Source organism: Oryctolagus cuniculus, chromosome X, assembly GCF_051225735.1.
Source record: "Oryctolagus cuniculus isolate XC-2025 breed Fujian yellow rabbit chromosome X, ASM5122573v1, whole genome shotgun sequence".
In the NCBI taxonomy this organism is placed as follows: Eukaryota; Metazoa; Chordata; class Mammalia; order Lagomorpha; family Leporidae; genus Oryctolagus; species Oryctolagus cuniculus.
In genome coordinates, this window is record NC_142888.1 from 106,857,552 (window position 1) to 106,870,968 (window position 13,417).

Genomic DNA, 13,417 nt, shown 5'->3' on the forward strand with positions numbered 1-13,417 from the left:
AATATTTTTAGAAAAAACCTACTTGCCGAATGTACCAGTAGTTTGGGGGAAATGCATTCAGTATGAGAACTTGGAATGTCACAGTACACAGACTCCCTCCCGACCACCACACATTCCAGATAGTAGAATTGGGATTTCTTCTTTGACCTGGCAGACCTAAGATGCCATTTGTTCTTGAGTCCTTAGTGGCCCATAGTGAGATTGGGAGGAATGCAGTTGAGAGTTGCTGGGCTGGACACAGGCCTTCTCCTGGCATACTTCCCCCCCCCCCCCGGTCCCTATGCTATAGATGTTACCGCTGTCCCAGAGACGAAGGAACTGAGGCTCAGCGAGGGCATTCGGCCTAGCAGGTGAGATGCTGGTTGGGGCACCTACGTCCCACAGCGGAAGTGCCTGGCTTCCATCACTGCCTCTGGCTCCTGATTCCAGACTCCTGCTCGTACAGACCACAGAAGGCAAGAGTGATGGCTAAAGTCATAGGTTTCCTGCCAGCCACATGGGAGAGCCAGGCTGAGTTTCAGTCTCCACAGCTACTGCAGGCAGCTGGGGAGTGAACCTGTGAGTGGGAGCTCTCTGTCTCTGCCTCTCAAAGAAAGAAAAACAGGCAGTGTGAAATTTGGTAATTAGAGGTCTATACAAAATTCATAAGACGCAGAACATAGATTTGTACCCCAGACAAACACCAGTGCCTGTACTCTTTCTGTCAGCCAAGCTGCCTTCTAAGTGGGTTTTTTTCAGGATCTTTAGCCTATGGAATCTTTAATATATGGAAAATATATTCTCCCAGCTTTCCCCTTGCCTCTTCCTCCAGGAAACAGTAACGTTGTCCTTTGTGAGTTGCTGCACAAGCATAATGCTAGTGACTGTGGAGTCGCTCAGAGCTGGATTCCAATCCTGATTGTGCCACTTACTGCCCAACAGTGTCAGCTCAGGGAATAACCTCTCAGAGCCTCGGTTTCTTCATGTGTAAAATGGGAACAATATCTGCTTTGCACGGTTCCTGGTATATGGCAGATGCTCCTTAAGTGCTGGTGATAGTTATTATTGGGATGTGATAATAGCATAAAAGGGAAGATTTAAAAAGACGCCTGCTCTCTCTTTCCTGCTTTTCTTTTTCTCGTAACCCCAGTAGGGGATATGGTGGATCCTCTGACCCAGGCTTTCCAATCTGGGGAGGGGGGCTCTCTGGGTGGAGGGGAGTGGGCACGGGGAAATGGAAAGGGGTCTGAGAGACTGCCTAGGAAGCTAGCTGGCGAGAGAGGAATAGCAACAGAAAGGAAAGTAGCTTACCTTGTCCTTCCAAGTAACTGCTGCCAGGCCAATGACCAGATTCTTCCATTGATGTGGCGTTAGGGTAGGGCGAGAAGCCACACAGTCCAGCAGCAGGGCCCACTTCCAAGCAGCAGATGATCAGCAAGAGACATGAGTGGGCATTTGGCCTGGTCAGCTGGCAGCTGGCTGTCAAAGGGCATAAAAGCCTTGCGTGTATGTTTCTTGAAGGATGTTCTCAATCAACTGCACACAGATTTACTATTCATGATAGAGAACTTTGCATATGGAGAATATGTTGCGTTTTCAAGAATTATAATTTACTTGAAGGATTTGAAGCTGTATAAAGCATATGTATCTAATAAGCTAGCGAGTTCTAATACTGATCTGTTTCCAATTCTGTAAATTAATTCTAATCGTTTTCTATCTGTCGATGACTTTCTTTTCCTGCTCTGCTCTCAGGAAGAAGACAGCTTCCTAGAAAAGGTAATGCAACCCATTGGTACTTACGAGCATTTCCCTGTGCTTGATTAACACTTAACTGTGCGGTCCCTGGAATTTCTCCCTAGGTGTCCCCATATCAGAGACTTCTGACCCGGTGAGAATCCCCTAAAGTCCTGCCAGCTCTCTTGAAGTGTGTTCAAAGTACAGGAAAGATGTTTTGGCACTGATCCTGTCATTGGGACTTAATACCAGCAAAGCAATATGACTCCAGCTTCCAGATTTGTAGTTTTGAGTTGAGAAGTAAGCAGAGTTGTCTTGAGGAATCCGAAAGCTCATGAGTTGGAAGAAGGTACATATTAGCTATCCTCCACTTGCAGTGTCAGTAAAACTAGAGGAAGTGATTTGGGGTTAGCAATGACAGTGATCAACTATTCAGAGACCACACTGAGAGGCTTAAGAAAAAGGTGGCGCTGGACGAGATCATAAGGAATCGTCGGGTCCAGCCCTCCACCATCAAACAGGGTCAGATATTTTCCCCGTTCTAACAGACAAGATGGCCGAGGCCCAGAGAAGGTGAAAACCTTATTAAAGTCGTAGTGCTCCTGACCACAGAGGTGTGAGGTGGAGAGCACTGGAACCCAGGTCTCCAGAATGGCTGGTGAAGCACTCCTTCTACAGTGCCTCATTGCTTCTCTGTCTTCAACCTGGAGAGTGCCTGGCTCCACCCAGAGCTATGAACATGGGATTGAGAAACATTCTTATTCTTAAAGTGCTTTCCTACAATGTTTAATGTGACCTCCCCATGTGGCCGAGGGTGTACTGTTTGTGTGCTTTTGATATTAGCACTAACATCACAAAATCTAGGCTGATCAGACACCTTTTCTTTTTATACATAGTAATAAGACATTTCTGACCATTGGTTTGGCACAGATACAGAGGAAAGTTTGACAAGAATATATTTGCAGCAATACTGACTCACAGCCATTTCTTTTGTTTGTTTTTGTTTTTTTATTTTTTATTTTTTGTTTTTTTGAATTTTATCTCCTACATACAAGGGAGAACATGCAGGATTTGTCCTTCTGTGACCAGCTTATTTCATTCAACATGATGTCTTCCAGCTTCATCCATTTTGATGCAAATGCTAAAATGTTTCTTTTTATAGCTCAGTAATATTCCACTGTATGTATGTGTGTGTGTACACACACACACAACACACCCCACATTTTCTTTAGCCATTCCTCTGATGATGGACACCTTGTTTGATTCCATGTTTTGGCTATTGAGACACCTTTTCTTTTTGAAAGAATATAGAATGCCGTGGCTTCCCTTTGAAAATTAGCATTCACAATAGTGTGTAGGATTTGTTTATTTTTTTGTGTGCATGATCTCTCTAGACTTTAGAGACACAAGTATGATGTTTTATATTATCACACATAAACTTGAAAGTAGATAGCAGATGGTGTGTACAGCATACTGACATTTTATTAACCTTTTTAAACCACTAAGGTTTGAGACAGCTCTGCTTCCCAGCCTTCTCTATTAACAGCACTCCATGTTTTCTGTCTTTTCATCTTGGACAGTGCCTTGTGTTGCCTGAGTACAGGAAAAGCTCCAGTTGGATGTCAGATTTTTTGTAAAGTACATGACTCAGTGCTGAATAATTTATATATGATAAGCGAAGAGGCATCTGCTGAGGAATCTGTACATGGGCTGTGTTTGCTCCAGAAAGTTAGCAGAGTGCATTGTGGACAGTGTTGACTCAGAGCATGTGCTTACCTGGGTTTAATACTCAAAACCAGAAAGAAGTCAGTGGTTGAGCCACTGGTAGAAGTTCTGGCAGGTCTAAGGAGCATGAGTATCAAGTGATAGAATCCCCGGAAAAGAAAGGACACAAAAAGAATCTGAAAAGAATCAGATTTTCAGTGATCAGCGACTGTCATGCTCCATGCCCTCCCTTATTCCCTTAGAAAGCCACAAGGGCTTTAAAGGGTCATCCGTGCTCATTAGAGAACAGAACGTTGAGAAGAGACCTGATCCCTGCCGTAGCGTACGTGGTCTCTGTGAGAGCAGTGACGTGCTTTGCTTTCTCTGAAAGGCACACGGCTGGGGGTAGTGTATGGGACTTCTAGGCTGCAAGAATGCCCTGTAGTTGAACGTACATAATACGTGACCCTCATCTGGAGGAGGGGAGGATCTAAACCCTGGACATGGTTTCCTCCACTGGGACTTGTCTGAGGGCCATTTTCCGATGCCGGATAACCTATTTCAGACAATTTCTCATGTAATTTCTATTTGACTACATAAGCCCAAGATAACTGAGTTTATTTCCTAGCCATTTTTAAATTCAGAGTTGGTTAGTATTCTGATTTATGTCATTTGTGGGTTGTACTCTTACAGTGCTTCACAAGAACCCAACAGATAGCAGAAAGATAGGTGAGAGAAGTAAAAGCCCCCAAGGAACAGCGCAGAGCCATGAACAGAAGTGACAGCTTCTGGAATCAGCCCCCAATCTTTTCATGGTATTTCCGGCTCTCGGTTTGCTGTATTCAGTGTACTGTTTTTGGATCTTCAGTGCTTTAAGATTGGAACGCCGATCAACCTCAAAGTCATCATGCATGTGGGTCTAATGTGGAGAGTTGTCTTTAATTGCTTGGAACCGACTACCTCATTTAAGCCAACAGTGCAAACAGTAGTATTTGTGGTGAGGCCTGAAAGAAGAATAAGTTAAAAGTGAAACAAAAATCTAAGTGTAGGCACCGAGCCCTCAAAACACTGTCCAGACGGTTGTGACTTACTGGTCCACAAGTTGCCCCTGGTGTGTGTATCTTGGAAAGAATATACAGCGCAGAATCCGGCCACATGGTAAACACCCTAAACCAAATGAACTGTTCAACAATTAACCGAGGCATTTAGGAAAGGGGGTCCTGTAACTACAGCAAGCAGCATTGTGTGCCCTCTGCCCAGGGGTGTGTCCTGTGAGAAAAATGAAACATCTTAGGAGATGAGGACCACATTTGTACCCTCGTGAGCAGAAATTGAAGGAGATTAAGTGACCCATGGAAGTCTTAATCCTGAGACCCCTTTTGATTCTCATCCCTTCTCATCTGTTAGGAGAAATCCCTTCTGCAGATGGTCCCCTTGGACGAAGGTACAAGTGAGAGACCCCTGCAGGTCCCCAAGGAGATCTGGCTTCTAGTGGATCACTTATTCAGATACGCCTGTCACCAGGTAAGTGCCAGTAGCCCTTCGCTGCAGCTTTGGAAAGTGTGTGAGTTCTGTGGAAAATTAGAATACCTCGCAGTGGCACAGTGCTTGCTCTTAACCCTCCCAGGCTACCTCCACACAGCAGCACTATCGGATCACCTGGGCAGGGGGAGGGGTCCCTATTCACAGGTGTGACAACTGAAGTGTTGCGACCCAAGTGACTCAGCTGAGACCACAGCCTAAGTGTAGTGGCAGCGCCAGGGCTGGAACTGAGGGTCCCTGGTTGCGCATTCTTTTCCCCTTGGCCAACCATGTGCCTGAGTCTGTAACGTGTACGCTAGCTGTCATAGAGGCATTACAGATTCTGAAGACCATTTCTTTAACTTGGCTCTAATCATTTTTAAAAGATTTATTTATTTGAAAGAGTTATACAGAGAGAGAAGGAGAGAGAAAGAGGTCTTCCATCTGCTGGTTTACTCCCCAATTGGCTACAATGGCCAGAACTGAACTGATCTGAAGCCAGGAGCTTCTTCTGGGTCTCCCACGTGGGTGCAGGGGCCGAAGGACTTGGGCCATCTTCTACTGCTTTCCCAGGCCATAGCAGAGAGCTGGATCAGAAGAGGAGCAGCTGGGACTTGAACCGGTGCCCATATGGGATGCCGGCACTGCAGGCGGTGGCTTTACCCACTACACCGCGGCACTGGCCCTGCCTCTAATCAAGATTCTTAAGTCCTATCTACAGTCCTAGCCACTGCAACTCATTCTCCCTCTAAAACAGGGAACTTCCTTCAGATGAAATCAAAGAGTAATGTTCTCTCAACTACCAAAGAGTAATACCACTGGCAAGCAGAGTTTGGCACAAAGGTGCCAGTTACCCCTTCCCCAGCATCCGGCAGCATTGGTATTTGGATGTGGTAGTGTGTCTGGACACTGCCTTCTGCTTTTTGTCAAGAGGCTCAGAGTGGAACACCTGGTTTCCTGGTCTAGTCACCTCCTCCCCTGCCTTATCAGTTACAGGCTAAAACCTTTGAAGAGCCTTTTCTTGTTTGAAATATAACATCACCCAAATTATAGACATGACATAAGTGCTGTTTTCTCAGCTGCATTTCTAATCATTAATATGCACACCACCCCGCTTCCTGCTGCTGTCTGCATCCCCGGGTCATCTTCAGAACACTGGGGGTGATTATCTTGCCTGGTTCCTTTCATTCTGACCTCTTTGGTAGGAGGACCTGTTCCAGACCCCTGGGATGCAGGAGGAGTTACAACAGATCATTGACTCTCTGGACACCAGCATTCCTGAGACAATCCGTATCCTTTTTGACCAAGGCTTAGGAAGCTGGCAAGTACCTGGCCAAACTCTTCTTCCTGCCCATGTACCCTTGCTTTCTCTTTCCCTATTTATTTCCTTTGTAATTGTCTGTTGCCATAAGGAAACCACTGCCTATGCAGTTGTTTCTCAGTTCCTTTCAGAAACTTTTGACTTCTCTATCAGGCTCTTACTCAAAGCAATCAAGGGGTAGGTAGAGACTTTGTGTTGAGCTTTGAATTTTGTACATTTATTTTCATTCTATTTGAAAGGCAGAGAAAACACAGCCAGACAGGGGTCTTTCGGCCATTGATTCACCCCCTAAATGCCCACACCGGCTGGGACTGAGCCAGCTGAAGTCAGGAGCTGGTAACTGAATCTGGGTCTCCCCTGTGGGTGGCAGGGAACCCAGGTACTTGAGTCCTCATGTGCTGCCTCCCAGGGTGTGCATTAGCAGGAAGCTGGATCAGGAACGGAGGAGCCAGGACTCCAGCCAGGCACTCAGATGTGGGATGCGGACATCCTAAGTGGTGGCTTGACCACTGCACCAAAGGCCTGCCCCACAGTAACTTTTTCTTAAAGATTTATTTATTTATTTACTTGAAAGTCAGAGTTACACGGAGAGAAGGAGAGGCAGAGAGAGAGAGAGATCAATCGATCGATCGATCGATCTTCCATCCGATGGTTCACTCCCCAGTTGGCTGCAATGACCGGAGCTGTGCTGACCCAAAGCCAGGAGCCAGGAGCATCCTTGGGGTCTCCCACGCGGATGCAGGGGCCCAAAGACTTGGGCCATCCACTGCCCTCCCGGGCCATAGCAGAGAGCTGGATTGGAAGTGGAGCAGCCCGGTCTCGAACCAGCGCCTATATGGGGTGCTGACACTGCAGGTGGCAGCTTTACCCACGACGCCAGAGTGCCAGCCCCCCAACAGTGACTTTTTTTTTTTTTTTTGACAGAGTGGACAGTGAGAGAGAGAGAGACAGAGAGAAAGGTCTTCCTTTGCCGTTGGTTCACCCTCCAATGGCCGCCGAGGCTGGCGCGCTGCAGCCGCTGCGGCCGGTGCACCACGCTGATCCGAAGCCAGGAGCCAGGTGCTTCTCCTGGTCTCCCATGGGGTGCAGGGCCCAAGCACTTGGGCCATCCTCCACTGCACTCCCAGGCCACGGCAGAGAGCTTGCCTGGAAGAGGGGCAACCGGGACAGAATCCTGCGCCCCAACTGGGACTAGAACCCAGTGTGCTGGCGCTGCAAGGCGGAGGATTAGCCTAGTGAGCCACAGCGCCGGCCCCCAACAGTGACTTTTAACAGGCATGGAACATGGGGCAGCTGATTACTCGTGCCACTACATGTACTGTCTGTTACTAGGGCAGAGAGAAGGATGGGAAACTGGCAGCTAGCTTACAGTCCAGTCCAGTGTGGACTGTATTTCTGAAAGCCATATTCCCCTTGACTGTGTGGTTGGTCTAGACCTCCCAAGAGCCCCTCTTATTCTGCTACAACTCAGCTTCAAGGGACCCGGGCCGGTAGAATATCAAACCCCGAGTAGAATGAGCATGTCCTAGACAAGAGAAGGGAAACAGGCCCTGTGGGAGCTTGTGGGAGGAAGCCGTGGGGTCTGCTGTGGCCTTGTCCGGAGCCGCTTTCCCTTGACTTAAGGTGCTTCAGCTGGCAGTAATCACTCTGTGGCTGAGGCGCTGCTCATCTTCCTGGAAGCCCTGCCAGAGCCTGTCATCTGTTACGAGCTCTATCAGCGATGTCTTGACTCTGCTCACGATCCCCGGATCTGCCGACAGGTGACTTCAGTTGATCTGGGATGTGTTTGGGGCAGGTCCCCCCATAGAGAAATTGTCGATCTTACAAAGCCAGGGAGGCAGGCAGCTTTGTGGTCGGATGGGTCTGGGTCAGTTATTCATGGCAGGACACCACTGTTAGGAGTTGAGACTCTTAGATTTTAGGTTGTGTTTGCTACCTTTTCCCAGTTGTCCTATTGCTGTTTACATAAAAAAAATAGTGGGGTAGACATTTTTTACTCCAAGGTAAGATGGATGACATTCCTTGTACATCGAATTGTGGCTGACCTGACTGGGAAGGGTGGCTGACACTTTAGGAGTCTTTGTTGTTTTCTTGTTGTTGATGAGTGTTTTAATCTTCAGATGATTGTGAAGTGTGATAGCACAGACCACCTGTGAGTCAGACTAGGGGATATTGGGAGGAGACCTGTCTATGCTGAGTGACACTGTAGAGAAAACCAGTCAGCTTGGGGGACAACATGGCTACCGGTCTAGGAAAAGGGTAGACTACTGCCTACCTCCTTGTGAGGCAGGCTGAGCTTGGGAATCTATGATGACCACATGGCCTGGCCATTGAGTGGACAGGGAACAAACAGGGTGACCACTCTTGGTTCAGAGTTACAATTTAACAGGAATTGTTGGTCATGAGTAAATGATAGAGGGTAATGACAAGACGAATGGAGTCCTATACGGGCTGGATAATAAACCATTCTTCAGGCAGCTGTGAATTGTTCTCACTACCTTCCTCTACCTGTTTTCCTCGCTGCTGCACCACCACCACCACCCACTTTTAAAAACAGGTGATTTCCCAGCTTCCAAGATGCCACAGAAATGTTTTCCGCTACTTGATGGCATTCCTTCGAGAACTCTTAAAATTCTCTGAATACAACAACGTCAGCGCCAACATGATCGGTAAGCGTGCCCCCTAAGAACAGCTGCACAGGGGTGTTTGTAGAGGATGCTGTCTGTGTGTCCTACACAGTACAAACATTGGTGGGTATCCAGGCACTTCCCTCCTTCTGTCTTCATCCCCAGGGCACCCCCAATCCTGAGGTTTTGCTTGGTCTGTGTCTGACAGAGGGTTTCCCCTTTTCTTCCTGTCACCCTCTAGCTACTCTGTTCACCAGTCTTCTCCTAAGGCCTCCACCCAACATTATGGCGAGACAGACCCCAAGTGACCGCCAGCGTGCTATCCAGTTCATTCTGGGCTTTCTGCTCGGGAGTGAAGACGACTAAGGCTTTTTCTCATACTACTCTTCAAGATCCGAGAGGGGGATGAGTGGCCAGCTCCAGGTTATTTCAAGAATGATTTTTTTTAAAAGTCACGCCACAGGAAGGGTCTATTGCAGAAGTTCAAGTTCTGTTTATAGTACAAAAGGAAGAGAGTTTCCTAATCCCTCCTTTACCATATCCTACACAGCAAAATACTTTTAGACTTATATTGCCAAGCCAAAGTTACCATATTTTGGTCTTTTTGTGTTTTCCTCTTTATAAGGCAAAGAGATCTTTACCTAGGGATGTGTTTGTTGCCTCTTCCTGACTGTCATGATTGTCCTTAGTACCCTAGGCCTGGATTCTCAGACGTCCCCATTCTAGGCCTGCAAGCACTACTTGTGGTAGCTCGGGCTCATCTGTAGTCGTTCCTACAAAGCGCTTTCAAGTCACCCACTGCCCGTCTCACTCCTTTGCACTCCTCTCCACTCATTCTATCACTTTGACGGAGCCTGGGTGAGGCTAGTGACTCCTTGGATGTCCTCAACAGTGAGTTCACTGTCTACATGTGGTTGTTAGATGCACTTGTGCGTTTCTGCTACTACAGTGGTGTCTATGGCCCTTTCATGGATCCGCACGGGATGGAAGCACGTGCTCTGTCTCAAACCACACTTAGCAACATAACTGTAGGAACTATTAGAGATGACATCCTATTGCTGTGAGAGAATCACAGAGTGGAAGCACTTTGAGAATTTCACGAGTGAGAGGATTCATGTGTGACAGGTCCTGCTCCCTACTGTCCCTTCCCTGTTGTTATTCACATTTTACATAAGGACTGATCCTGGCTGTTGATAGGACCTATCCACTCCTTGGAATCAGCCTCCAGAGCAACATTTGCACCACAAGGAAGAAGAGGGAGAGAGGGCAGCCACCTCAGGCTTTTGCTGCCTCCCACAGCGAGGGCACTGGGGCTGACCCTTAGCACCGCTTCTTCAGTCTTCAGAAGGGCCGGCGGGCGGATGTCACCCTCCCTCACGAGTGCTGACTGTGAAGTTTATAACCGACTGCTTCAAGTGAAGGGTGTGGAGACTCCCTTGGCTCCTATATCCAGTGCTATGTAAAAGACTGGCCGGTGGGACCAACCGTGCATCGTACCTCTCCCACCCAAGATGATGACCCTCTGAGCCTTTCATTTATTCAAGTTTTGTGGGATGGCCTTAAAAAAAAAAAAAGATCTCTGTTTAACAAACAAGCCACCAGCCACTGACTGCAAAACTGCCTGGTACAGTTGGCTTCCTCCTGATTTTCTTTCCTTAAAACAACCCCAAGTGGACTCATTCCTGCCTATTACCATCAGATGCGAGGAGTATAAAGTGCAGGCCCGGTGTGCAATCTTGGGCACCAACTCCGTGGTTCTAGCACATCTGAGGGGAGGGCCAGGGGCACCTCCACCAGTGAATGTTTCTCCAGTTCTCCCATCTTGAAATTTGAGTTCTCTGGGGAAGCAAAGGTGTGGTATCCTGCAATATCCAAGTTAAACCCTTCTGTGACTGGGAGTTAGGGAAATAGGAGTTAAGTTACCGATGCCAAATAGCTAAAGATCTGAAAGGCCAAGGGGTAGGTGGTGAACTTCATTCATGGAAGACTAAGAATAGATTCGTCTCGTCATCTCTGCTGCGCCAGAAGGTGATCACAGAAAGAGGCAGATGATGGGAACTGGGGCTCGTTTTGTAGAATCTTGCCAACCTGGGGTCCTTGGGTGACCAAGGGTGTGTTTAGCAGGAGCTGTGTGCAGCCTGTGTGTGCAGCATCCTGGCTCTCTCTTTACTCGGTCAGAGCACTAAGTGGCTTCTACTGCCTCAACCTGTTTTCCAGCTCGTCCTGAGATATGTGTATAAAGGGTTGAGAGTTTTAGACAATCTCTAGGTAGGAAAGACAAGACATAGACTAGACAAGAAGTCTGCTTCCCTACCATGCCTCTCCCAGCACCCCAAGCTCTAATTCCTAAGTCCTCTAAGGTGATGTTTCATAGTTCCTCTGAAGGAAGCATTTCAGATCCAACTGGTAGCAAAAGACTGTGTTCCTATTGTTTTAGGGAAGAAATGGTTCAAATCCATGGGATGACATTGCTTTAGTGTCTCTTTCACTACTTCATGATTCTTACTCTATTCAATTTCCTAAAAACATCTTGGTCACTAAGCAAAGCTGCTAGTGGGGTTCTGTACTTCGTGGCATCTTTTTTATTATAATTTATTGCAATTTTTTTTTTCTGAATAAATATATGTTGTGTGAAAAATCCAAGTGTGGTGTTGGTGAGAAAGAACTGGAGACAGCCTTATGTCAGTGGGTCCCAACCTGACTTTGCTGCGGTCCCCATCAGCTGTGCCTCTGCTGCCATCCCCTGTCTTCCAGGGAAATGTAAGCATTTCAGTAGGTTTGCCCTCAGAGAGAAAAAGCAGCTGTGTATTTTCAGAGGCCAAGAAAAAAAAAAAAGTCAGGTACTTTCAGAGGCCAGCCAGGTACCTTTATTTTAACCCTCAGGTTCAGGCAACAAAATGACCATTGGAGGAAAGGATGGTAATTCTTTTTTTTTTTTAAGATTTATTTTATTCATTTGAAAGACAGAGTTACAGAGAGAGGCAGAGAGAGAGAGAGAGGTCTTCCATCCGCTGGTTCACTTCCCAATCGGCCACAACGGCCGGAGTTGCACCGATCCAAATCCAGGAGCCAGGAGCTTCTTCCCAGTCTCCCACGTGGGTGCAGGGGCGCAAGGCCCTGGGCTGTCTTCTACTGCTTTCCCAGACCATAGCAGAGAGCTGGATCAGAAGAGGAGCAGCCGGGACTAGAACCGGTGCCCATATGGGATGCCAGCACTTTCAGGCCAGGGCTTTAACACGCTGTGCCACAGCGCCAGCCCCAGGATGGTAATTCCTAATACACAGAGTAGGTGCCCCCTCCCGCCCCAGAAATCCAACCAGCCCTCACTTAACGTGCACACTTGGAGAGAACCTCGTCCATGCTGACGCAGCCCCAGCAGTTCTCATGCAGCCCCAGAGAGCCTGCTTTCACATCTGTAAATTAAGCACTCATCCTTGGCGGGGGAGGGGGCGCCCCCGTTCCCCTGCCAGTGCCCCTTATGAGTCTGTGGCTTCTGACGCCATGCCTCAGCCAGAGGTTTCTTCGCAACCACGGCCCTCTGCCAGTTTGCGCCAACTGTGTAAGTCTGACCCAACCGAATGTGCTGACTCAGTGCTGTCACAAACAGTTCTGTGGCCCCACCCAAAGCCTTGGCAGACCGTGTTTCCTTTGAGAGGGATTTTCTGTCCTCCCAGCAGATGGAGGCTGACACCCAGCAGTTTTACACAGCAGCGAGTGGCGTGATCGTCATTTCCAGAGGTTAGAGAAGTGACTGCATCGCCAGCGGCCGGCTTTCTGTTGCAGGACACCTGTTGGAGTCTTTCTGATTGCAGGACAGGTGGGAGCACTGGCTCTTGCTATTGCCTGTATAGGCACACACCCACCCCTCCCCCGCACCAGCGTTCCTCCGGTATGTGGATTGTGGACTGCGCCTAAGGCTTCAAGGCTCCCATTTGATGTTAATGACCTTGTCAGGTGGGTAAGGTCAGCCTGCTGCTCAGCCTGTTCAGCTCCCCTCCTTCACCCCTCCCCATGGCAGCACTTGGCCTAGGCCGTATTTCAAGATTTTCCCATAAATCCTTTTGGGAGTGGGGGCGAGATGTCAGGTAACGGGTAAGAAGCTGCCCTCACCAGCCAGTAACATGGCTGTGCTGCCTGTGCCCGCTCTGCCAGCCTCCTGTTACTCTTTCCTGTGGAGCTGTGCGCCTGCTTTTCTAGTCCTCCTTACTTGCCTCCTGGAAATTCCTCTTTCATTTGGCCCTTTGCTGCAGGCACCTTCTCGAACCTTCGCCTGAATTGATTTTTGACCAGTCAGCGCTACCTCCTTCCTGGCCTCTCCCATGGAAGCTACTCTCCCTCCCGCAGCTCCCTGGAAAAACTGGGGCTTGTTTGCTCCTTGGTCATGCTTTGGAGTCCCTTCACCCTTCTTCAGGTTAGGCGAACGGGTCTCAACCCTGGCAGCTCATTCACAGTCGTCCTGGGCCGTGGTTCTCGCAGTGTGGTCCTCCAAGCAGCAGCATCGGCTTTACCTGGAAACTGCTCTGAATCCATG

General features: G+C 48.3%; 1 protein-coding gene across 8 annotated transcripts in view; it reads left to right on the forward strand.

Moving 5' to 3' along the window:
• OCRL (OCRL inositol polyphosphate-5-phosphatase) overlaps positions 1-11,524 on the forward strand; it is a 53,649-nt gene extending 42,125 nt beyond the window's left edge. For 5 of the 8 annotated variants that reach the window (XM_051827494.3, XM_089324243.1, XM_089324244.1 and 2 more), the window contains 6 exons: positions 1,732-1,755; positions 4,825-4,941; positions 6,144-6,228; positions 7,892-8,019; positions 8,817-8,928; positions 9,128-11,524. In XM_051827494.3, coding sequence (XP_051683454.2) covers positions 1,732-1,755; positions 4,825-4,941; positions 6,144-6,228; positions 7,892-8,019; positions 8,817-8,928; positions 9,128-9,252 — 591 coding nt within the window. In that variant the 3' untranslated portion in view covers positions 9,253-11,524. The remainder of the gene's footprint in view (positions 1-1,731; positions 1,756-4,824; positions 4,942-6,143; positions 6,229-7,891; positions 8,020-8,816; positions 8,929-9,127) is intronic. The other 3 variants (XM_089324242.1, XM_017349741.4, XM_089324245.1) reach the window with 1 other exon arrangement.
• The last annotated feature ends 1,893 nt before the right edge of the window (positions 11,525-13,417 follow it).